The 24136-nt window shown below is 35.9% G+C and overlaps 1 protein-coding gene across 8 annotated transcripts in view; it reads left to right on the top strand.

Annotated features, from left to right (window-relative positions):
- The window catches only part of CSPP1 (centrosome and spindle pole associated protein 1), a 61919-nt gene that overhangs the window by 27267 nt on the left and 10516 nt on the right, over nt 1-24136 (top strand). For 6 of the 8 annotated variants that reach the window (XM_077783352.1, XM_077783348.1, XM_077783363.1 and 3 more), the window contains 15 exons: nt 432-489; nt 4118-4308; nt 5217-5335; nt 6305-6383; nt 6722-6842; nt 8844-8979; nt 10958-11104; nt 13312-13424; nt 14483-14632; nt 15848-15994; nt 16807-16911; nt 17935-18001; nt 19308-19428; nt 20146-20291; nt 20824-20964. In XM_077783352.1, the coding sequence (XP_077639478.1) occupies nt 432-489; nt 4118-4308; nt 5217-5335; nt 6305-6383; nt 6722-6842; nt 8844-8979; nt 10958-11104; nt 13312-13424; nt 14483-14632; nt 15848-15994; nt 16807-16911; nt 17935-18001; nt 19308-19428; nt 20146-20291; nt 20824-20964 (1841 nt within the window). The remainder of the gene's footprint in view (nt 1-431; nt 490-4117; nt 4309-5216; nt 5336-6304; nt 6384-6721; nt 6843-8843; nt 8980-10957; nt 11105-13311; nt 13425-14482; nt 14633-15847; nt 15995-16806; nt 16912-17934; nt 18002-19307; nt 19429-20145; nt 20292-20823; nt 20965-24136) is intronic. The other 2 variants (XM_021555593.2, XM_077783364.1) reach the window with 2 other exon arrangements.

Below are 24136 nucleotides of genomic sequence, written 5' to 3'. Positions count from 1 at the left end.
ACAAAAATTGTATATGCAGAACAAGCCTGAGCCCAGAAATTTCAAAACAGTATTTATTGCTGCACTTTTGAATCATTCATTTCAATGTGTTTGATATTAATTTCTTGGATGTGAATAAACACAATTTTTTTAGGAATGTCCTCAAAAGTTGTAGTAAAAAAGAGTTGTGGTGGTTTCTCCTTTTATGTAGGTGGATTTTTACTAGGTGAAATGGGTGATAGCCAGATACTTCTTAAGAGTTCTCTGTATTTACAAATATTATGTAATTTCCTTCCCTGATTCTAGAAGCATTCAAGTAGAATCATTGTCTTCTGTTATGCTGTGCTTTCAGAGTTCTTTTAACTAGATTTGTGAATTTGTGCTTTGAAAGAATTAATTTAGTTGTTATTGCTATCTGATTGGATTCTTTTTTTTTTACAAAAACAAAACAGTGAGAAGGAACTTGAGCTCTCAGTTGCTGCCTCTGGAGTTCGAGACCCAGAAAAGAAGGTAAGAAATTTGGATTTTCTTTCATCTATATAGCCTATTCTTTTTTTTTTTTCCTCACATGCACACTGTGGTTGCTCAGTCACAAAACTCTGTAGAGTTTCTATAAAATGATAAATGTTGGGCTATTTAATAGGGCATCAGTGTACAACAAAATGGAAACCCAGGATGATGAGGCTATCAGGGTTTAACCCCAGCCAGCAGCCAAGCCTCACGAGCAGCTGCTTGCTCACTTCCCCACCAGTGGAGTGGGATCGGGGAAAGAAAGAATAGGAAGGGTAAGACTCAAAGGTTGAGATGAAGACAATTTAAGATGTAAAGCAAAAGCTGTACACACCAGCAAAACAAAACAAGGAATTAATTCAGAGCTACCCATGGACAGGCAGGTGTTCAGCCAGCACGCATCTTGGGAAGACAAACAATATCCCTCCAGACATCCTCCCTTTCCTCCTTCTTCCCCCATCCTTTTGCACTGAGTATAATGTCCTATGGTCTGGAATATCCCTTTGGTCAGTTGGGATTGTCTGTCCCAGCTGTGTCTCCTCCCAGGCCCCCAGCCACACCCAGGCCCTTCACCAGCGTAGCAGCAGAAAAAGCAGAAAAGGCCTTGACTCTGTGTGAGCCCTGCTCAGCAATAACAAAAATACCTCTGTATTATCAACCCTGTGTTCAGCACAAGTAAAAACACAGCCCCACACCAGACACTGTGGAGTAACTTAACCCTTCTCCAGCCAAAAGCAGCACCGGCTGTAAGTCATTAAACATACTTTCAGCATCAGAAGAAAATATTTTCATGAAAATTATTGGGCATTTTCTTTTGCTGTGTCCAAATAGAAATTTTTACTGACAGTGGTTATCATGGAAAGAATTACTTAGTGTTCAGTGGTAGCCTCTTAAATGCACACAGTAGTAGCCTTTCTTTGGGAATGCAAAGTGTGCTGCAGAAAGCTTTCTTTCAATTAAAAAAAAAGGTTGTTTTACAGATGAGTTGATCTCACTATAACAGTTTTTAATTTAAAATATGTATTTTTTTAAGTGATCCGATAAAGTGTTTAGGGTTACAAGCATTTTTATAGGATTTTGTAAAAAGCAAATTCTTTGGTATTGCATTGTTTGTAAGACTTAATGCAGAGTTACTACTGTCTCCACTTCCTTAGTAAGGTGATGATTACATTAAGAATTTTGATTAGCATGCATCCAGGAGTAGGTTGTCAGTGCTAATAACATTATTAGGAGACTGATAGTCTTGCAGAGACTGACAGAACTTGTGTGATTTGCACGTATTTGCTATGTGCTCAAAGCCATTTCAGGTTGGGTATGGTGATGTGCTGTTTAGGATGTCGGGTGGTAACTTTGAAGCAAGGATAGACTGGTTATTATGTTAACTGGTTATTAAGTTACTGGTTACTGGTTTAAATTATCACCAGTCCTGTTTTCAGGGAATGCTTTGACACAGATTGAAACTTATGTCATTTTTGGAGGATTCAGTGGAGGTGAAAGAAGGTCTTCTTTGCTAGAAAATGAAGGTGGATGAATAGCTAGCTGTAAGTTGCTATTAGTTAGATACTTGTGGGTCCCTTCCAGCTCTGAATATTCTGTGATACCATTTCTTTCTTTCCATGAAACTTGGAAGACAGGAGACTGAGAATGTACACAGACAAGTCATGAAGCTGAATCAAAATTCTTACTCCTAAATGGGGAGGAATGCCACCTGTCTTATTGCATGTTCCTGCCTTCCTTGCCTGAAGTGTCTGTCATGCTTGTTTGGTCCCTGTTTCAAACACATTCAGCTCAGTTATCTGGCAAAAATCTGAATATTTTTTTCTGCTTTATTTGGTATAGAGGGCTCATCAGGGATTCACATGGTCAAAGGGAGAGGAATAGAGGGTAGTGGGAGGCAGGCAGGGTAGGAGGCAGAGCTTAGCAGAGGATGCTGGCTCTTCTGGCTCAGCAGGCTGCAAGGTCAGTGTAAACAGTTCTGTGTAATCAAAGCTGACTATGCAGAAGCATGCTGTGCTGGAGCACTCAATATACCATACACATCTCAGTCAGAGTCTGCAAAGTGCCTGTTGTAGGAGCAAAATTCTATCTAGAGGAAGTACATGGCATGCATAGTGTTTTAAAAGCACTAATTTAGCTGAAAGCCTTTAATTAAGTTGAATTGCTACATTCATTAAGCACCAGTCACTGTTAGCTTTAAATTGCCTCTCAGGGAGAGATTCTAATTAGGTGCATTTCTTGATTAATTACAGGTTGGTTAAATAGCAATGCCTGATTAAGAATCTATAAATGTAGACTGTTGTATATGCTGCTTGTTTAAACTGAAGCAATCCCCAGGATGTACTGAGTACTGAAGTCACATCTGAAATCAGCTGTAGGGCTGAAATCTGGGGAACTTTGGGAATGGTTTCAGATTAAAGTTGTTAGTGAGAATGGCTGTTTTGAATGTTCTGCAGCTCAAAACACTGGATTTGAAAAGACAAATTTATAAAATTCAATTGCTTTAGCTTGTATCAGTTACCCAATTCTGTGTTCACATCTAGAAATTTGAAGTTAAATGCTATAAGGAAATATTCATGTCTAGTAGATTTTGAGAATTTTAATCTCAATGCTGTAGTCCTTGATTGGTGAGTACTAACTACCTTGTACATACTGTCTTGCAGCTAAATGATGAGGAGGTAAAGATTTTATATTTTGTTGAATATTTTCATATTGTAGGGTATATGGCTTTCTGGTAGATATTTAATATGTAGCTGGTTTTGAGTATTACTTTCTCCGAATGCATGTTAGTTGAAGAACTTCAATATTAGGACCAATAAATTCAGAATAAAATCTCTTTTACTTATACAGTGTATGATTTTTTTCCATTGTATTATATAGCCTTATTTAAACAAGCATTAGAATAGTTATGCAGAGCAGTTGCTGTAAGGGCTTTCTTGGTGTGATAGGATAGTTCTGAAACTGACTTGCATGCCTTCACATTATTTGCATGTTGCTTTTGACTTTCTTCTGAGGCTGACAGTTATCAATAAACATTTGCTACTTCTGTTTTAAAAAGAACTCCCCCAAAAAACTCTTAATTTTTGTGGTTGAAAAATCAATTAGATCAAAGGAATTTAAAAAATAAAATAATGGTATTGCAAGGAAATGTTTATTGGAAGAAGTCTCAGTGTGTATTTGATTTTAGTTTTTACTGATTACGAGTTATTTCAATCTTGTGGTGGAGGGGAGGGATTTCAGAAACTTTTCTATGCATAATATGAGAATACTGTCACTGTGGAAAATTGGCAGCTGTAGATAAACTGTTCTACAGACACCTCTGGAAATGTTCTTTTTTCTGGACTTTAACTAGATTTATATATTTCCTATAACTAATGATAAGGTTGCTTTTTGTAAATCTGATAAACTTCCTGGATTTCCTCATAATACTGGATTCTCAGTAGAGCACTGGGAGGAAAAAATGCAATTACGAGAAATTTGAACATTTGAAATTTGAAAGTTGGGATCCAGTGAAGTGTTTAATCCAACGTAAATGGAGGTTCAGAATATTTCCTAGTAGTAAGGTAAATATTTTGTTTTGGTTTTTTTCCTCTCTCTTTTTCTTACCTTTTTTTTTTTTTTTTTCCTTCAGCCAAATAGATTGAAGCAGTTTGGCTTCACAGCAAGAGCTTTTGAAGAGAAGGTACCTCCTGAAAGGCCCAGAGTGGCTTTCCAAACTCCAATGCCAGCCCGTTCAGCCTCTCCAGTGAATGAAGACTCTCGGAGTGATAAAGACTTTCAGAGGAGTGTAGTCAGCAGTCTTGGGGAAATGGTAGCGCCCAGGTGCTTCACCATCGTGTTCATTTTACATGTTAAATAAGATTGTTGTTTAGCATGTTATTACTGCTGAGGTAGAGGTCAGTAGTACTGTTGATCCTTCTCCAAGGAACTGATGAAGGTAGAAATAATATTTTGACAATTAACAGAAAACTAACTGCTTTGCACTGGAATAAACTTTTAATGTCGGTTTCCTCATAGTTTATTTGAAAACATCCATGGAGACTGGATTATCTCTGAAGGCAGCTCTCTCATAGTGGATGTTTGTGTAGATAAGGGTTGAGCTGTAGAAATTATGTCTGTTCTGTCCATGTCTGTAATATGGAATCGTGTTGTGAGAATGGTTGGGCACATGTCCTGCAGAGTTCGTGTTTTCAGAAGGCTGGCATGGCACCAGTTTGGCTTCTGTTAATTAAGTAGGCTCCTAGAGCTGAGCTTAGAAATGCACTGTAGGCAAGGACAGCTTCCACTAGGTGCTGTGATTGTGACTAAGCTGTTCAGGGAGAGAAGGAGCTTCAGGCATGTGGCTGAAGCTGTGCTGTGCTGTTCACCCTTTGACCAGATCTTGCCTTGGTTTCTTTACTGACATAGCCAGGAAATACCATTAACTGAGCCACTTAAGGTGTGCTTGCTTTATGTTCTTTAGATCTCTGGAATAGTCTGGGTTCACCTACTGCTCCCTCAGGGAAGGTTAATTCCCACTGAGACTTACTGCACCTTGTTCCTGCATGCCACTAATGAGAGGTCTTCAGCTGAACTAAATCTGGAAATTTTCCATAATGAATTCTCTTTCTATCCTCATACCTGCTTCATTTTATTTTCCTCCCTCTCTTTCTCTCCTCTCCCATCTTCTTTTGATGGTAAGTTTTCAGTTGTACAACAAACTAAGGAATTGTGTCCCTTTTTTCTTTAAGGCTTGCACCATTACCACCACCTCCACCACCAGTTCTGACAGACAACTATAAAACACCTTATGATGATGCTTATTACTTTTATGGGGCTAGGAATCCTTTGGATCCTGCTCTTGCATACTGTAAGTTGATGATTTTACGTGGCTTGGTTGTTAGAGTCATTCATATGACTGCTTTTAATCTAGTTAAATGATGTATAATGTAGAACTTGTAACAGCAAATGAAACCCGTTTTTAAGATGTGTATTGAATGAAAAGGGCTTTTTTTCAGTACTGTTTTTGAGTGAAGTAATTTTCTCCAGCAACCAAAAGGGCTGTGACTTCCAGAAATCATGTTCGTCACTTGAACAAGCTCTAGTCTCAGATTCTTTGCTGTTACTATTCCCAGATAATTTTCTTTATAATATTGCTAATTAAAACATTATTTCCTAAAATCACTTAAATAATAATTACATGTTTAGGTGTTGTTACACATATAATTACCAATATTTTAAAGGTTTAATACATTAAATGTATTAAAATAATGTATGAAATGGTCTATTTTATATTTTAAGAACTCCTTTTTTTCCTGTCCTTAGCTTCATGATGATTTCATGATTGAAACTATTGTGATGTGTGTAGGGAGGGACTGGATTTTGTGGTGTTTGTTTTTCTCTTTTCTTCTTTTTTTATTTTCTTTTTTTAGAGAAAAAAAAACATTAATACTTTACATTTTTTGTGCTATCTTCATGGAAAAGGTAAAATTAAGGAGAAAAAAACTTAGAAAAATAGCTCTTTCACTAGATGATTAGGAAAGAAGGAGGATGTGTCACCATCAAGCTAATAATTTAATTTTGTTATTTGATGTAGAATATGTTAATGTGGTAATTTGTAAAATATAAAGGGATTTAGTTGAATTTAAGAAATAGATTTATATTTTGGCATTGTATTTTTTGCTTTAGAGTGCATTAAGGGTTAGCTGAGTTTGTTTTAGAAGTTTTTTCAGTACTCACAGAGTTTGAGTAGTGAACTCTGTTCTTTTAGATAATGACAAATATTTATATCTGAGCTTTAAAAATTTAAAATATGGTTTTGTTTTTTTTTACTGTGCAGATGGTACAGGAATGATGGGAATGCAACCCACACCAACTCTGGAACCTCCATTAGGCCAAGCTCCAGTAGAGCAGCCTGTGTAAGTATTAGCTATATTCTTATTATTTGTGTGTATTTATCTATATTTATATTTTTTTTGTGTTGGTAATATTTTGCTGAGAACAGATATGTCTTTGAAATAAAATGTGTTAAAAACAACTCTTCAGACTTCTAATTGAGGATTTCTATCTAGACAATAAAAAGATAATTCAGTGAACTGCTATTCGTATGGATTTAAGAAAATGTTTGGGATTATAAACTGCCAGGCTATGGGCAACAACAGGTCTTAAATACTTCACGAAGGAATTTAAAAAAAATTTTTACCCCACTCTGGACCCTGTGATGTTTTCCTTTTATATGTGTGATTTTTCAATTTAGAAGTAACATTGGACAGAGGAATACAGGAGACAGACAAAGAAGCATAGGAGTGTATTCCGAAGAAAAAACAAAGCCTTCCAAAGAGGCAACATTATCTTATCAACAAGAATTACAACAGCAGGTATGGAGTGCTAAACCTTCTAACTCTTCATTCTTTTATTTTTTGACATATAATGGTTTTAACTATAGTACTCTTTCAGACAGTTTTATGTAGCTTACAAATAAAAAGCTTTTTAACTCCTTTCTTCCATCACTTCTTCCTCTGACCCTGCTTTAGTTCATTTTCACTCTCCAGGTGGACAGTAAGCTCTTCAAATTTTATGTCAGAGGCAGAGACAATGTTAAGAATGTCACAGCAAACAGATTAGTTCCAGGCATGTAGCTTTATATAATTATTTTCATAACCATAAGAACCTGCATCTTAAAAGGAATGGCTTGTATTGCTCTGATATTCCATTATTGCTAGAATTATTAGGAACAGTCTAATTTCCGTACTTTTTCATGATCATTTGGGCACTAATTCAAAGGTTTTCCTCATGTTTATTTCCAGTGTGTTTGTAGGTGATGTCTTACTTCTTTTTAGCTTCTCTTTTGATAGACTAGGCAAATTTTTTGGGTCTCCTGTTCCAGTAGACATCTGAATCCTACACTCACTTTAGTGGCTTTTTCCTGCTGCACCTTGTGGGAGTTTATAGTTATAAAATATATTTGACCGTGATGAAACATTACTTGTGCAGAAATTTTCCTAGAACCCAGTTCAGGGGCACTGAATATTTTCTTATTTTTCATATATATCCTTGGTAGAGGTAAATAATGCCTGTAAAAATTAGTGCTAATTATGTTTGTGCATAAGGGATAAAGGAAAGGCTGCCAACCAAGGTCAAATAAAGAATATAATCATTTTGTAATAGTGTCAGATACTGTACATGTGGTTCTCCGAAGGCATTTTCTCACTATAGTCCTAAGTATCACCTTGCTGTATGAGAGACTGCACAGTATGACATAAAAATCTAATAAACATGGCATGATGCAATCTTTTGTAGTTGTTATGGTTGAAAGCAATTAGGATATTCTTCTTTTTGTTACAGATAAATCTGACTGATGATTTTTGTAAACAGTTGAAGGAGCTAGATGGGTCTTTGTTGACTCATTATATCTCTTATGGAATTGTGATTACTTGATAAAGGGAAATTACAGAAACATAGAGTGGCCTGTATTGGAAGGGAGCTTGGAAATCATCTAGTTCCAATCCCTCTGCAATGGACACCTCCACTAGACCAGGCTGTGTGACGCCTCATCCAACCTGACCTTGAACACTTCAAGGGATGGGGCATCCACAACTTCTCTGAGCAACCTGTTTCAATGTCTCACCACCCTCATAGTGTTTTATCTAATTATATTCATCTGATTAAATGCTTTTCTAATGCACATGAGAAATAAACTTAAGAAAATATATTAATATATTTCAAATACATAAATAATTAATGTTTTAGAAGCTTTGAGTAAAAAATTGACTTTTTAACAGCTGTTTACTTTATAAATTCTATGAATTAGGAGACTTAATTACATAAATGATTTGTAGAAAAAGAGGAGCAAAGCATATGAACATTCCTGTGTTACATACATAGATCATAGTGAATTACTACAGAAAACTATTTTATGAATGATTATAGAATTGTGTAACATTCTGTTAAGGCATTTACTATTTAGAGTCATCTCATCTCCAGCCTAAGCTTTGGTTAAACAACACATACTAGATTGAGAGAAGCAAGTGCAGTAATATTGTAGAATTTTGCCTTTTTAATTTTCAGCCAGTATAAACATCTGTATCACAGATCCAAAGATATGGAACTTTTGATCTAGTGCAAATGTCATATGTGGACATTTCTGGAACTTGGAAGTCTTATAATCTGTAGGATGTTTCTCTGATTATGCACAACTGGACAAGCATAACAGAACACAATGCACTGTCTGCAGTGTAGACAGTAAATTGTTGGGATTTTCTTGCTGTGCATGAGGGAAATAAATAATGAGAGCATTCAGTTTGCTCTGTTAACTTTTTATTCAACTTCTACTTAATATGATACTATTGTGGAACTAACTTTGACTGGTTTGTTTTTAGATAAGAGAGAGAGAAGAGCGACGCAGACAAGAGCAAGAGGAGAAGGAGAAGTTAGAAGCAGAAATGAAGAATTACAATCCCTGGGGAAGAGGTGGTGGTGGTGCTCCTCTCAAAGATGCAGAAGGAAATCTGATAAGTATGTTTGTGAAAATTATGGGTTGTCTTTTCAAGACTCATGTTTTCATGCTCTCGTAAGGGCTCTGTTCAGCGATGTTATTCCTTGTTTTGTAACACTGGTAGCCTTTGACAAATAAGACTTGTTTCAAGGAGATGCGCTCTAGGAATAATTGAGTTATTATTTTGATTTCTGTAGAATTATTCAAAGAGTACAATCCAAACAAAATGGGAAACACAGGATATGTCAACTATAAGTGAAGACACAATGCAGTTGTAAAGGGAGAAGGAGGAAAACAAGCTGTCAGAACCATCTGCAATACAAATATGCTAAAGTCTGTTGTGAAGATTTTTATTTAAGCATGTTGTAGGAACAGGTTTTTAGTTTTTTTTCTTTTTAAAAATAATTTCTTAGGCTTAGAAATCTCTATTTGTGATATGAAAAATGGAAATGTGTTTATATAAATATACAAAGCTAAGTGGAATATTTGTATTTCCCAAAGTAACACTGCTGGTAAATGGTTGTATAAAGAGCACTCAGCAGTAATGTTTTATAAGGCTTGCTTTTTTCCAAGTGCTGTTTTATACAAGATGGGAGTAGTGAGCTGGAAGATAGCTACGATCCAGGTTGTTATCTACCCTTCCAGTAAATAATTTAATATTTACTGGTTAACAGTTTATCTACAGTACAGTACAGTACAGTTCTGTGACACCTGAGCAACATATTTTGAAATTAATAGTATATTTGAGAGTAGTGAGTAAAGCTTAAATGCTTTTTAAAGATTTTGTGGCCAAATTAAAAGTATAGAAGCTTGTATTAAGGATCCAAGCTTGTGTTTAGGCTCAGAGCAGGCAGAGGTGTTCATACTAGCCGACTTCAGGCACTGCGTTGATGTGTTTGGCTTCTTCCTCTAGGCTTCAACAGAGGTGTGGCTGGAAATGTAAAGGTCTCATACTGGCCTGAGCTCTGCACATAACTGCTGAGAAGTTTATCTCTGTCTGTAAATGAGAAATCAAGAGAAAAGTTTCTTACCCTGTTTTCCTGACTGAAATATGTAAAATACTTTTCCCATTGTAGCTTGGCAGCATGATGGATAAGCTGTGAATTGAGTGTCATAAAACAGGAGATGCTTTCTGACATGTCTTTTTTATGTGATGTGACTTGTCTTTATAGCCTCTTAAAAATGTCTGTAATAACTTTTGAGTCTGATATATGCAAAGATTGCTTTACAGAGAGGCATGGAATTGAAAGTTCTCAGAATCTGTGTGCTTAAATGAATACAGTAATTCATAATTATCAGAAAGATTATTTCAAAAGGTAATCTGAAAAATGTGCTGTACTTTTTTGTTTTGAAATCAGCCTTCTAAGTGTAGTATGGTAACACTTCAAAATGAGCTGAAATTAGCATCTTGGATCAGGCACCATGTAAATTCTGATGAAAATGTTGCATAATGTTGCTTTGCTTATATACTAAAATCTGCACCTGGATATTACTGAAGACATGAAGACCAAAACATGCTTCAGTGTTTCATTTGCACTTATTTTTCTCAACAGTAATTAGAGAGCTTCAGCAATTAAAATATCAATACTAAACTCAAAAGTATTTTACAGCTTTAAGGAGATAGAAGAAAGGGTGGTTTCTAAACATCTGCTTGTCATCACAGACTTGTCAGTCAATTTTGTTGTTGAGTTCTTTATCTTTCCAATTAATAGCATTTTGAGGCAGGGGAGAAGGGAGGTTTATTTTTTATCAGGAAGAATAATTCCTGACAAAAGAAAAGTGACAAATCTTTTAATCTGTTAGTTAATAGTACCTAATTATTAGAATCCCACCCTTAGCCTCTGTATTCTTGTCATTCCCTGAGTTTTTTGTTCCCATGGCTGATATGCTCGGGAAAAGTGGAATCTGGTCAAAACCCCCTGTATTTTGGAGAATCTACAGTGAATATGCCTTCATGAAATTAAGACACGATAAACAGTTATTTCCCCTTTCCTTTAGCGGACTTGAATGTCATGCACAAGCAAAATGAAGAGGCATATCATAATCCAGAGGCAAGACTGTATGAAGATAAGAGGCCTATTGTTGACCTAAATTTGGCCTCCTCAAGACCCGAGAACAAAGAAGCATCTACAAATAAAATAGCAGGTTTTTAAGAATACTGTATTCCTCCTCTAACTATCCATAAGTCTTAGTGATCAAAATTCCATAGTTCTTTTCTTCTTTCTGGTGAGCCTATGATAGTGTTAGTGCTCTCTACCTGTGAAGTCAGTATCATGTTTCTTTCCCAAATTTCTTCATTGCTGTCACTGTGTACTCTTAAAATCTTACTTGTCTTGTCAGTAATGATAACTAAAGCTATTTTAGCCCTGAAGGGTCAGGACCACTATATTATTTTTCCAGGTTTGGTGTTTTCTAATCAAATCTTTGTACATGTGTGTCTTATTTTTAAATGACACAGTAAAATACAGCTGTGTAATAGGTGAGACTGTGGAATAAAAGGAGGTCTACAGGTGTATGATGTTATAGGCTAAGGTGAAATTGGTACAGTAACTAGGTTAACAAGTTCTAAAAGGTTACAGGTAAATTGGAGCCCTGTGCACTGCCTCCAAGTTCTAGGGATTTTGCTTTATTTCCATATTTTGAAACTAATGCAACTTTATCATCTTCTGTTTTGTGAGACATCTAAACGAGAGCACTGTGTTTATCAAGACCTGTCCATAGTTTAGCATGGGCAAAGGCCAGGATTGGTGATGGTCTTTTCAACTCAGCTTAAATGCTACTTTTCTTTATATTTTTTTAATTGTTGCACTTCTTAATAAAGAATAACATGGTATTTGGGGCGTGAATCTATGTTGCACAATTGCAATTCAGGATCCTTACCACTGACTTTTGTTCCTTCTGTCCCACCTCTCTCTCGTTATACCTAACAGATGGTATATTTAACCATTTAGTAAGAAGTGAAACAGGAAGGCTGATAAAGTAAAAATGTAAAACAGCCAAGAGCCCCCAGTTAGATCGCTTATTTTGGGATCAGGAGGTAGTGCAGATCAGTGATGGGAACTTTATATATAGTCTTGCACCTTGAATTTGATCAGCCATGTAGTAGAGTGGTTTTGTGTATGTTTTGGTGGATTTGGTTGCTTGGTTTTGTGGGTGGTTTGTTTTTGGTTTTTTTGTGGGTTTATTTTTTTTTTTGGGTTTTTTTTTGTGGTTTTTTTGTTTTGTATTTTTTTGGTACACTGCCCTGTTAAAAGAGGAACTTGCCGGATAGTAGCTGGTACACAGCAGGCATTTTCCATGATACTGATACTTTTGATAGTAACTTGTCTGTCTTGTACCCATGCCTTCTAAACAGCATATAAAATTTATTCTGCTTTTTTTATATGGAAGTAACTCCATCATGAAAAAGCCACGTGTATATTTAGTTATATTTTGGAAGGATTCAAGCATTGCTTCCATGTAAGGAAAAATAATCTCAAAGTTTACTCCTTGGTATGCAAATTCATGCTCCTAAGGCTAGGCTGTAGCAGTAAACATGTGCATTCCTATAGGAATACTTTAATGTGTTATTTATGCTTTCATCTGACTTGGGTCCTACCATATAGGGAAATATAATGTTCATCTCAGCTCAGAGGAGATATATTGCTCTTGCACATCTTTGAGGCACTGTCCTTCAGAGCAGACATGATACGAGTGAAAAACATGCTGTATGAGTTGGAAAGTTAACACAACTTATTCTACTTTTCCTTTACTTCTTTCTTTGTCCTTTGCTTCTTGTACGGATTCTGTTCTGCAAAACCTGCTCTGTGTTGTATCTGAATTAATCCTCCTGTCTAGAGTTTTGTAGATGGTATGGTTATGTCATGGTCATAACTCAGGGCTAAAAAGGAAGCCTGACACTTCATACTGGCAGAATTCAGATTTCTGACTGCTTAGAATTTTATTTGCCAGTCCGGGGCTTTACTTTTCATAGCATCCTTTGCTATTTTGTGTAAATATTTGTTTGGTTAGGATGCTCTGTTGAATTGCAAGCAGTAAAGTTACAAAGTGTAACGTATTTGCTATTCTAATTAATTTGGAGGTAATCTTAGATAATAATCTGCAGATTGAACAGTAGAATGGGTGACTTTAGTAGGTGTTATTTCGTAGAAATGCAGCTCACTTGGATGGTATTAAACAGTTAAAATACGGCAATTATTCCAGGCAGAAAATGTAAGAACTTTTAAGCCTAGCTAGAGCCTTGAGTTACGACTTCCATAAACTTCCTTTTGAAAGGTCTCAGATTCCCCCTTCCTCAGCCTGGCTTCCTGTCTTAGGTTTGTTTTTTATCTGTAACCTTTCCCCTCCCTTAGGTATTACATTTGCACAGCCCTCTCCTTTCGCTCGAGGTAATGTGTTTGGAGAACCTCCATCTCTAGAGCAGCTTAAGCGACAGGAGTCCTACAAGAACTTCCTGCGTCTACAGGTGAATGTTCATGCCAGATATCATCCAATGAAATAAACTGTAAAAAGAGGGTTTACACTCAGTAAATCATCACTGCCCACCAAAGACCTTACCTGTGCTATCACAGCCAATTCTGCACACAAGAGGTGTACTGAAAGCTACGTACTGTAGAGTGTCTTGGATTTTGGCATACATAGTATCTTCAGACAGGCATTTCATAATAGTTGGCTTCTTTCATCTAGGCTCTATTTTTTTTTTAATAAGTATGGCTCTCTAAATATGGTACTGAGTTCTGAAACTTTGTATAGAGTATGGTTTGCATACATAACTGACTACAGAAACCAAGATGTTTACCCTTAGAGGTCTATGTGATAAAAATGCATGGGTATCAAAATGAAATGGTGATCATAATCATAGTGTAGTTACTTATTGATGGGTGTATAAAACCTGGTTTTTCTTCAACCAGCTTATGTCTCCTGTCCGTAATACTTCACTTTTAATCTTATGCTGCATGAGTTAAATATCAGTGCAATTAAATACCATTATCAAGGAAATAATAGATAATTTAAGAGACTACTAAAGTCATGCAGTAGTTTGATGTGGATCTCTTGAAAAGAGTTCAAGGGTTTTTTTCCATGCATGGGGCTGCTAAGTAGACTAAAGAATGGACAGAACTTTTGCTTCAGTAAGTCAGCACTTTGTGTAATAATACTGCACTTGTGGGATGGATAATTACCATATCATTTTGGTTTCCCATCTTCCATTATGTAACCAGTGAATAAATGTATTACTTCAGCACCTCTTGAACAGAGCAAGTGTTAGGAAACACTCTGGTTTGATTAGTAGTATTTGTAAGTGTTTCTGTAGGGGGGGTGGCTCCAGTGGCTAAAAAGAAATAGTAAAATAGAATAATTTTTTAAGGGTATTCTAAGCTGAAATATGGGATAGGCTCTAGGGTTCTTTCAGTTGCACCATATAACTTTTGATTTTGCAAGTAGGTACTGCAAAAATCGTGGTAAATGTTGTTAATCAGATTGTTACTGGCTATTGACAGTTGAATACTTTTTTTTTTTTTTAAGATTGAAGAAAAGAGACGTAGGGAAGAAGCAGAGCGAGAGAAACTTAGAATGGAAGAAGAAAAAGAGGAAAAACGACTCGCAGAGCAGAGGATGAGAATTCAAAAAGCATATGAAGAGGAACTAGAGGAGAGAAGGAGGAAAGATGAGGAGGTGCAGTATTTTGATACTTTGACTTCTTTCCATCCTAAACTAACCCTCTGTAATATTTGTTGTCTAGAAGGTAAGCTGAGAAGTGTCCTGTGAAGTGATCTTTGCTTTTGAATGGGCCTGCATTAGGCAGAGAAGAAGTGGAAGATTGTCAGCATTAACGAGCTCATTCTTCTCACACTTCATGCTATACTACAAACTTAAAGTATTGTTAATTCTTTCAAGAAAGAAAAACTGTAGTTTTGTAAGTGACAGTTGAGTTCTCCTTTCTAAAAGAAATTGGTGGTAAGGCCAATAAAAAGCTTTATCGAATTGTTGAATTAAAAAAATATCATCCCAGTTTTTGTCTTAAATCTAGCTCTCAGAATTTTTGAAAAATGTGACTGTGCAGGAGTATTTTGTAAAGAGTTTTTGAATTGCCAAGGAGATATCTTTGAGATAAGAATACTGCTTGTTTTGGACGAATGCTGATCTAGTAAATACTTTTCATGGAGGTAAATTCAAACCTAAATCAATACCTGTGGATTTAATTTATACCCCAAATTTTTATTTCTTGGGTTTGCATTTTTTAATAAATTTGCATTATTTAGAATATAATAAATAATTGTAGGAAGAGGACACAAGGCCATCGGAGAAGGAGTCTTTCAGTGCCTTATGGGATTATGGAAAACTAGGATGTAGGACTTGAAAATTTCTTAAGACAGAACATTTAATCTTATGTTCTTAATTCTCCTTCCCTAGTATGAGCACACTAGTTGGATGAGCCTTGTCTTCTGGATACCAGAGATGGTCTAGCAGAGAGTAGGGAGCTACCTGGTGTCATTGCTATTCACAGTCACACAACTAAAACTGAGACCAGATGATAATTTCTGTGTGGTCTTGTGATAGTGTAGTGCATGTCTGCAGTATGTTTTAATTGAATCCTAACTTTTGGAAATGACTCCTACAGTTTAGCCTTAGCTGATGGCAGATATGGGGTCACAAACTGGTGTTTTTATAGAAGTTATTAGGAATTCTGTTTAATGATGTTAGCAAATCCAGGGCTGTTGCTGTTTGATATTTGCATAAGATATATTTTAATTTGGATGTTTAAAGTCAGACTAATGAAATATGCTTTTTTATTTCATACTAATCACTTTGATGTGTAATTATAACTTTTCAAAGAGAAAGAAAACAAATTATTAATTGAGCCTTTTTTATGTATTAATTATGTTACAGCGAAGATTGAAAAATAAAGAAGTAATTCAATTAAATGAAGAAAGGAAAAAAGAGGCAGAAAAGCAAGGAAAAGAAAAAGAAGAAAAGCAAGAGGAACAACTTAGACAATATTTTGAGAAAAAAAAGATGGAAGAGGAAAAGAAGACGGTATGTTTAAGTGACTTTTCTTAGAAAACTTAAAAAAATAACTGGATTTTAAGAAAATCACATGATTTCTTAGACCTCTACCTTCAGTGTTATTCCCCTCTCAGTTTATCAAACTGCAGTAGACTTAATGCACAGAGAACATAAAAAATTGAAAAGTCAGACATACTGCAGTAGAAACTTACCTTGTTGATCAAATTTGCATATAAAAAATAGTAAAAGCAAGATTAATAATCTGAACTCAATAGTTGATTTTTATATCTGCTGTGAAATACTGTGACCTGCATTTGTTGATGTGCAAATTTTATTTATTTATAAATATATTATTTATAAATAAACATTTATTTGTTTTATAAATAAAATTGTTTATTAGAGGACTCTTAGGATTGTTCATCCTAAACAGTGGTGGTTTTGGTAATTTTATTATTTTCCTTTGACCTGGATGATGTAAGAAATCCATCACATAGGATTCTGATGGACAAAATCTATGTAAATTATAAAACTCTCTTATAAAATTTGTACTAAATTTCTTTAATTTCTCTAAAATGACAGATGTAAAGGAAGTGTCTAGAGGAAAAAAGATAAATAACTGAAATATAAAAAAAGTATTAAAATTTCTAGAGGTAGGGAAAAAATATTAAAATTTCTATGAGTAGAAAAAAAATCACATTAAATAATTTTTGCAGTTGTTTTATGCACTTAGAAACATTTCTTTCTGTCAGAGGGAAAACACTAACAAAACTTTGCCTGTCCAAAATAACACTTTATTCAAAAGCTATAGGGCTGTAGTTTCAGCCTTGGTTTCCTCCCTGCAGTTGTCCCGACAGTCTTCACCCGTCATTCCCGCTCTGCAGAACAAATCAGTAAGAAAAGAAGAGAGGATTCCCTCTGCTGAGAGCCATCTGTCTTACTGTGCACAAGTATGATTGTTAGACCAAACTTCTACTGGTTTATTTAAGAAAGTGCTGCGTATGAAATCATGCTGGGTTTTTAAAGTTTGCCAGTTATTACTGGAATGCCATGGATAACGAGACTGTCTTTACTTTAATCAGTCCTGGAGCTCTGAAATTTAAGGTTAAATTGTATTTCAGATACTGAAGAAATTTTTTTGGTGGTGTGTTATGTCTTTTCTGCATGTGCATTTTCTGTAGGAATGAGTACCTCGTTTTGGAGAGGACATACACTGTCCAGACCCTTACCAGGGATCTGATGATCTCAATATTTAGGATAAGAAAGTTTATGTATAATCTAGCAGCTCATCATTTTCACTCACAGAAGAGCTTTGCTCAGGCATGAAGTTTAATATTAATTTGCAGCTACTGACATTCTTGTGCAATCTTTGTTTTTCAAAGTACAAAAAGATTACTACTCCTAAAATGCTTTTGCCTTCTTCTCTGCATCACAAATGAGCTACAGTAGTGGTTCTGAGACTTCTCATTTCTTTTACTTGATAGTCTCCTCTGGGGCTTTTTTGGCTTTTAAAATAAACTCCTAGAAGAGAGTAGATTAAATAATTGTTTATGATATTTGAATACTTTTGTCTTTTTATTGAGAAAGTGTTTGTTTTTTTACCAACTCTTTGTCTGAACTGAGCTAGATACTTTGTAGTGCAGTTTCAGAGAATATTTTATGTCACACTTTAAACCATTGTTTTCCCTAAATTTCCTAAATGTGAAGAATGATCTGGAGGTAGGTCAGTTTTATTTCTTTAGCAGTACTTGGTATAGATTTGTTTAGAACTCTGAATAGTGCATTATAGGTATTGTCATAGTAATTTGGATTATACATTGAAAGATCTGATTTGAAAAAATCTTAGGCATTCACAACCTATAAGGTTGCTGTACTGACTTCCAATTGTTAAATTAGCTGTAAAATAAGGAAATAAAATGTACTGCAATTTCTTCCTTGTACAAATTACATTTCATATTGATGATAATCAATAGGATCCTCCACAGCCCAGAGCTCCTTCTCCACCTGTCCCTGCTAGAAGAAATCAGCTGCGTTCACTAGGTGGGTATTTGCAAGCTTGCTTTCTATTACAACAAAACCTTTCTCTGTTACAGTTTCTTTTCTTTCCTGCAAAAGAAGAGTCCTTTAAAGTTTCTGTCTAGGTGTTTTCTCTCTTAGTACAATTAATGTATAAGTATGATATATCTGAATTTTTAACACAAAAATGCATTTATTATGTGTCATCATAAGGAAATACGTTTTTGTAAAAACTCTGATACTGGAATAGTCTGCTTGGGAAGAGCTGGATCTCTTGGAACAGTGGTACCACTGTGACCAGAATATGGCAAAATGGGAACGTTTTGGATTGGCTGAGTAAGGAATTAGACCTTCAGAGTGTAGAGCATTGCAGCTCTAACTCTTAAATTCTACCTAATTCTACCTACCTTTGTTAGTCTGCCTAGTCCTCTCCTCATTCCTCTTGGCTTTTACTGGTTGTTCTTAAATTCAGATGTGCTGGAAGGATCTCCTTTGTTGTTTTTTTTTTTTTTTTTTTTTTTTTTTTTTTTTTTTTTTGTATTCGTTCTTCTGACAATATGTGGGTGGAAAGCAGTAATTTTTCTGGTGGTAATATTTTTACAAGTATATAAGAAACAGCACATGAAATGTAGCAGTAAGTGATGTCCTACAAATGCTAGCCTGCAGCAGGAAGTACCTGAGTCCATTCTAGGGACTTGTGGATTTTCTACTAAATGGAAGGCAGAGTGGTTCTTAATGCAGCCATTGGAAATTGATTGACTCAGACCTTCTGTCACAAGAGAAATAAAGACATATAAAGTGGGTCTCGTGTTTGAGGATTTAAACTAGTAAGACTTGCCTGCTAAGTTCTGGACACTAAAGTCTAAAAGTCAGTCAAATACCAGACTGTAAGTATGTTATTTGGAAAATGAGGAATTTCTGAAACTGGTTTAACTTGTGGAGGAATGCTATCCTGATAACAAAAAAACAGCATAGACCCAAAGCAGGTCTGAAAAGTCAACATAAGCATGTAATAAAAATTGAAGTTAGAACTCTTGACCACTTAAGAGAATCTGCACTAGGCAGACAGATACCCAACTTTTGAGTCAAGAAAAAAAAAAAAGTTTTCTGCTGTTTAGGGGTTCTGGTCCTTGTGCTGTCTCAAAATATAAACTCTGATCTTATTTCTAGTGTATGAAATACTGTGATTTTTGTGTTTGTACAATCCTTGTTTTAATTAACATTTCCTCAGATCTGTTTTTTTCCCTTAATTTTTTTACTTATGTTTATAAGTAGGCAGCACAGTTGCTCTGACATGCCTTATTTTTAAATTATTTGTGCTAAATTCCAGAGGAAAGGAAGAATGTGATCAGCGAATTATCAGAGATGAGGAAACAGCTTCGTAGTGAAGAGAGGCGACTGCAGGAACAGTTGCTAAATGTGGCCAGTCATGATAATGTACCAATTACACGGTAAGAATTTAATCTTATGTTTCCAAAGCTAGATTTTTCACAGGAACTTACTATGTATTACTAGCTAGTATTAGTTGACCAACACACATGAGTAGAATGAAAATATCAAGGTAGAACTTGTATATAAATTTTTTTTGTGTTTTTCTAATGTGTAATGTGTTTGGGTTTTTTCCAAGACTCTTCCTAAATTTATTGTAAGAATGGCTGTACTGGTGAGACAGGAAGTTGTAATGCTCTGTCTTGAAAAATGGTCCAAAACAGATGTCTAAGGCAGAATTATCTCTCATTACCTTTTTTTTTTTGTAGGGCATAATTTGTGCCTGTAAACTGCAGTGCTACAACTTGCTGAATATGCTTATGAATACTGTACGGTTGTGGAAGTACTTTCCTTCTTACTAAAAAATTATATTCTCTTTATTTAATAAATTTGGTTTGCTTCCAAAATGTATTAGCTAATCATACCAATTAGGTGGAAAAGACACAGCTAATTACCAGCCTTAGTTCCACTCTGTAAAGTATGAGGGTTTTTTTTATTTTTAGTAGTTTATTTCTTTTTTAAAACAAGTATGCAGTGTTATTACTTTCAAATATATTTTCCTGTTTTGATAGCTTTATTGAAAGATAAAAGATCTGAACATTATCAATATTATATTTCCATCCAACTCATTAATAATGTGGTGTTAAATTGCTTTCTGCTTGTTTTACAAACCTGGCAAGCAGGAGAAGAGAGAAGAATCCAAGGGACATATTTGAGATGGCCAGGCTTCGTCTGCAAGCTCCAGTTCGGCGACCTTCCTTAAAGGAGGCACAAGATCCTGTCAATATACAGAATATCTGGGAATTTAATGAACTTAAATACAAAGGCAGGTAGATGTTCTTGTTACTGATGAAGTGTAGGGAAACATCTTCCTTCTCCTCTATCTTCCATTCCACACAGGATTTAAAGACAAAAATCAGGCTTTTCATGATCTACTGCCCATGCAATGCACTTTGTGGGCAGTATTTTGTTTGTGTGTGTCTATCTCTCTGTGGGACTGTTCCTGCAATTCCATGGAATTCTTGGTCTCACAATGCTGTGTCATCACTCAGAACACTGACCTGTCTTCTAGTCCCTGCTGCTTAAACTTCTTGTGCACTTGATATCATGGTGTTACTGAAAATAGACTGAGTTTAACTTTTTTACCAACCAACAGATAATTTTCTGTGTAACTTTCTGTGTAACTTTATCAAAAAACTTGTACTTTTAACATAGTAAAATTGTAAAATCATTACTAAGTTGCTGATCTTCTTGGCTGTTTAACAGTATTATTTTTAGATATTTAGATATTTCTTTAAAAATGCTTTTCAGAAATGTTAATTAAGGGAATAAATGTAAATTTCATATCTTTGCTCTAGATCCTGAAACACGTATGGTCTTGAGGCACATGTATCCTGATTCTCCAAAAGATGACCAGACTCTAGAGATTCAACAGCAGGCACTGTTGAGAGAGCAGCAGAGGAAACTTGACAAAATGAGAATGAGGAGAGAAACAGAAGGTAAGGAATGAATGCTTTGAGGTAAACAAAAATCTTTGAAATTATGTGGTTTGTATTTGGTAAGAATTAAAACCTACTAGCACTAGTTTCACTTCTTTCAAGTGCACTGTCAGCACTGCAGTACGAGACAGTAAAACACCAGAGCACTGAAAGTCTATCACAATGTAAACATAAAAATGATAGAGTGTTTGGGGGAGCTTTTGTGGTTTTCTACTTGTTTTTGGGGTTTTTTAATTAATTATGTGACTGTTTCTCTTTGGTTCCCTGAAAGTAATTTAACTAGTGCCTCATCCTTTAAAAATTCTAAATGAATAGTAGTTTTGTTTCTGTTTCTTGGAAAAAAACTGTAGAACAGTGAAACTCTTCTGCTGAACTGTGAAAAAAATATTAGCAGGTAAGTTCCATGGAGCAATTCTTGAGTTCTCATGGAGGAAGTAGGATGGCTTTGAACTCTAGTGGATTAAAATACAGCCAGTGTATCTTCATCTTGATCTCCTTTTAATGGATTTTTTTTTTTATTTCCATTATCTTGGGTTGATTTATTTTAAAGTTTCAGAAACTTGTATCCATAAAAAGCCTTTGCTTTAGAAACCACATATGAGATACCATAACTACTTGGAGCTTCTGGAAGGAAAATGTTGCTTGTATCACTAAATAGAGATGATCCTAAGACCTTAAACATTAGCAGCCTGACATGGAAAATATTTTGGCTGCATATTGCAGAAGCAGTGAAAAGTAGATGTATTACCCCTTTTTTTGCATGCTACAATTAATTCTAAATGTATTCATTCAGGTATCTTTTATAAACAGCGATGAAAGAGCAGTATTTCCAGTTTTAGAGGATATTTAAAATTATAATGAGAGTTGCTTAAAGCTTATACAAATGAACTCAGTTTTGAGTGCAAGATACAGATTTATTGTGAAAGTGTTTGCCTCTGTAATTCAGACTGGTCTAACTAAATTTTTGAAGAGAAAGTAACTGTTTCTGTGGTGGCTTAGCCTGTGCTAGCAGCCAGACTCCCACGTGGCTTATGTCTCTTGCTTGTCTCCTCACTCCTGCCCTTTGGGGAGACAGAAAGAATAAAGCCTGTTGGCCAAGGTGCAGATGGGGAGATTGATTAGCAGCTGCTGTCGTGGGCAAAACAGACCTGACCTGCGGAAAATTAATTAATATAAGCCTAAATATTTGATTACTGACTTTGAGTAGCAGAAAAAAAAAAAAAAAAAAAGCATGAAGCCTGCACCTTTTCTACCCATTTCCTGTGCCCAGTTTCACTCCTTCATTCTCTGTCCCTGCTCCCCTTCCCTGGTACCACCCCAGGTAGCAAGTTACTTCTGTGATGCAGTGAGGGATGTCAGGCTTGGGAAGGGGCCATTTTGGTCATTACACAGCAATTTCTCTCTGCTGCTTCTGTTTTGTTTGCTGCTCTACCATAGTGTCCTTCAGGGGCTGCAGGGGAATCTCTACTCTGGCACCTGAGCACTTCCCCCTCCTTCTTTTCTGGCCTTGGTGCCTCCAGGGCTGCTTCTTACAGATTTGTCCTCAGTCCTTCTGCCATGGTTTGATTTGCTCTTTCTTACATTTGTTTGCAGAGGCATCACAAACATTACTGATGGGTCCTGCAGCATCTCCATTGTGGCAACAGCTCTGCCCAGCACAGGGTATCTCGTGGCATTTTCCCACAGCCTCCCAACTTGCCACAGTCACCCATGGAATTGCTCCTTAGGCTTTATTAGCCTTAGGTGAAAGTTGGGCATTAAATAAAACCAAGCACATGTGGAAAAAAAAATTTACATTTTTGCATACTGCTTTGGAAAAATGGAATGCCTCTTCGGGTCCCTGGTGCTTTGAGGCTTGCACCTGTTTGCTGCTGCCAGACCTGTAGATTAACAGAATTGCTACTGAGATGTGAAGGGTGACAGCTGTGTTTTGTTCAGGATCCTGAGTGTTAAAGATAATTCCTGTTCTATCTTGGTCAGATGAACTGGTGTTCAAGCAAAGTGGGCCATATTGCTTATGGGTAATAGAACATCACAGTTGTAAATAAGTATATCTATATCACATTCTGTGTTAATTATATGGTTGTGAGTATCTTTTCATGCCTAAATGGAATATATAGGTAGTTTTCCTCTTGATGAGATTGACTGAAATGCTGAAAAATAATTCACTGGCTTCAGCTGTGATCTCTCTGGGGCTTGGTTCTGGTTTTCTGCCATTAGAATATTTTTTAATAGACCAATCTGAGAAAGCTTTCTTTTAATGTTTTCTGCAGAGAAACCTCCACCATCTAGAAAGCAGATTTGCCTTTTCCATTAATTTCAAACACATGGAGTCATTTAGACTTGTGCTAATGGATAATGTAGGCTTCCATGATGACATCCAAGGAAAGGCCTCTTCAGGTTAGCTTAGATTAGTTGATAGACAGGCAGCTGATTTTTTAAAGTATTTTCTATTGATGCTTCTAGAGGCTCCTTCAGCAGCTTTTTCTCTTTCTCTTTCCTACTGCTTTACAACATTATTTAACTTTATAGTCTGTCACTGAGTACCTAGCAAGAGAATTAGTTGCCATCTCTCTGTTGCCAGTTTATTTTCCTCAGAGAGAAATTCATCACCTTCCTCTTGCTGAAATAGATGAGTGGTTTTATTGTCTGATTTAAGGCAGAAAGAAAGATGAATTAAAGCAGTATGTACTTTTGTACAGTGGGTGAAATAATGTGTTATGGGCTATTGTGGCAAAGACATACTTTTTTTTCCCACACTATGTATAAGTGTTCTTTGCCTTCCATGTTTTTTATACAGTTTTCTCTCTGATATGTTTGTTTTTCTCTTTATGTGAAAGAGGAATATGTTGACTATTAATGAAACTATAAACTGAAAATTCAATGTTTTAAATATGCCAAGTTTTAAATGCTAGCTGTGGCCCTATAAAGGAGGCAGTCTTTTGCAGACTTCTGGGTGATTATTATTCTGGGGGGTGTGAGGGAAGGCCCCAAGAGCAGGTTTGATGTTGCTGTGCTGCCGGGGTGGGAGCAGTGTGACAGGAATGGGCTGGGAGTCAGGCCAGGAGGACTGACAGCCCACGTGCTCCGATGCTGGACAGAAGGTCAGCTACACACTGAGTGAGGTGTTTCTTGCATCTCTGTCTCAAAACCAATCTAATAAAATAATTTA

This window comes from Lonchura striata, chromosome 1, assembly GCF_046129695.1.
Source record: "Lonchura striata isolate bLonStr1 chromosome 1, bLonStr1.mat, whole genome shotgun sequence".
Taxonomy (NCBI): Eukaryota; Metazoa; Chordata; class Aves; order Passeriformes; family Estrildidae; genus Lonchura; species Lonchura striata.
This window is presented reverse-complemented; position numbering and strand designations above follow the sequence as displayed.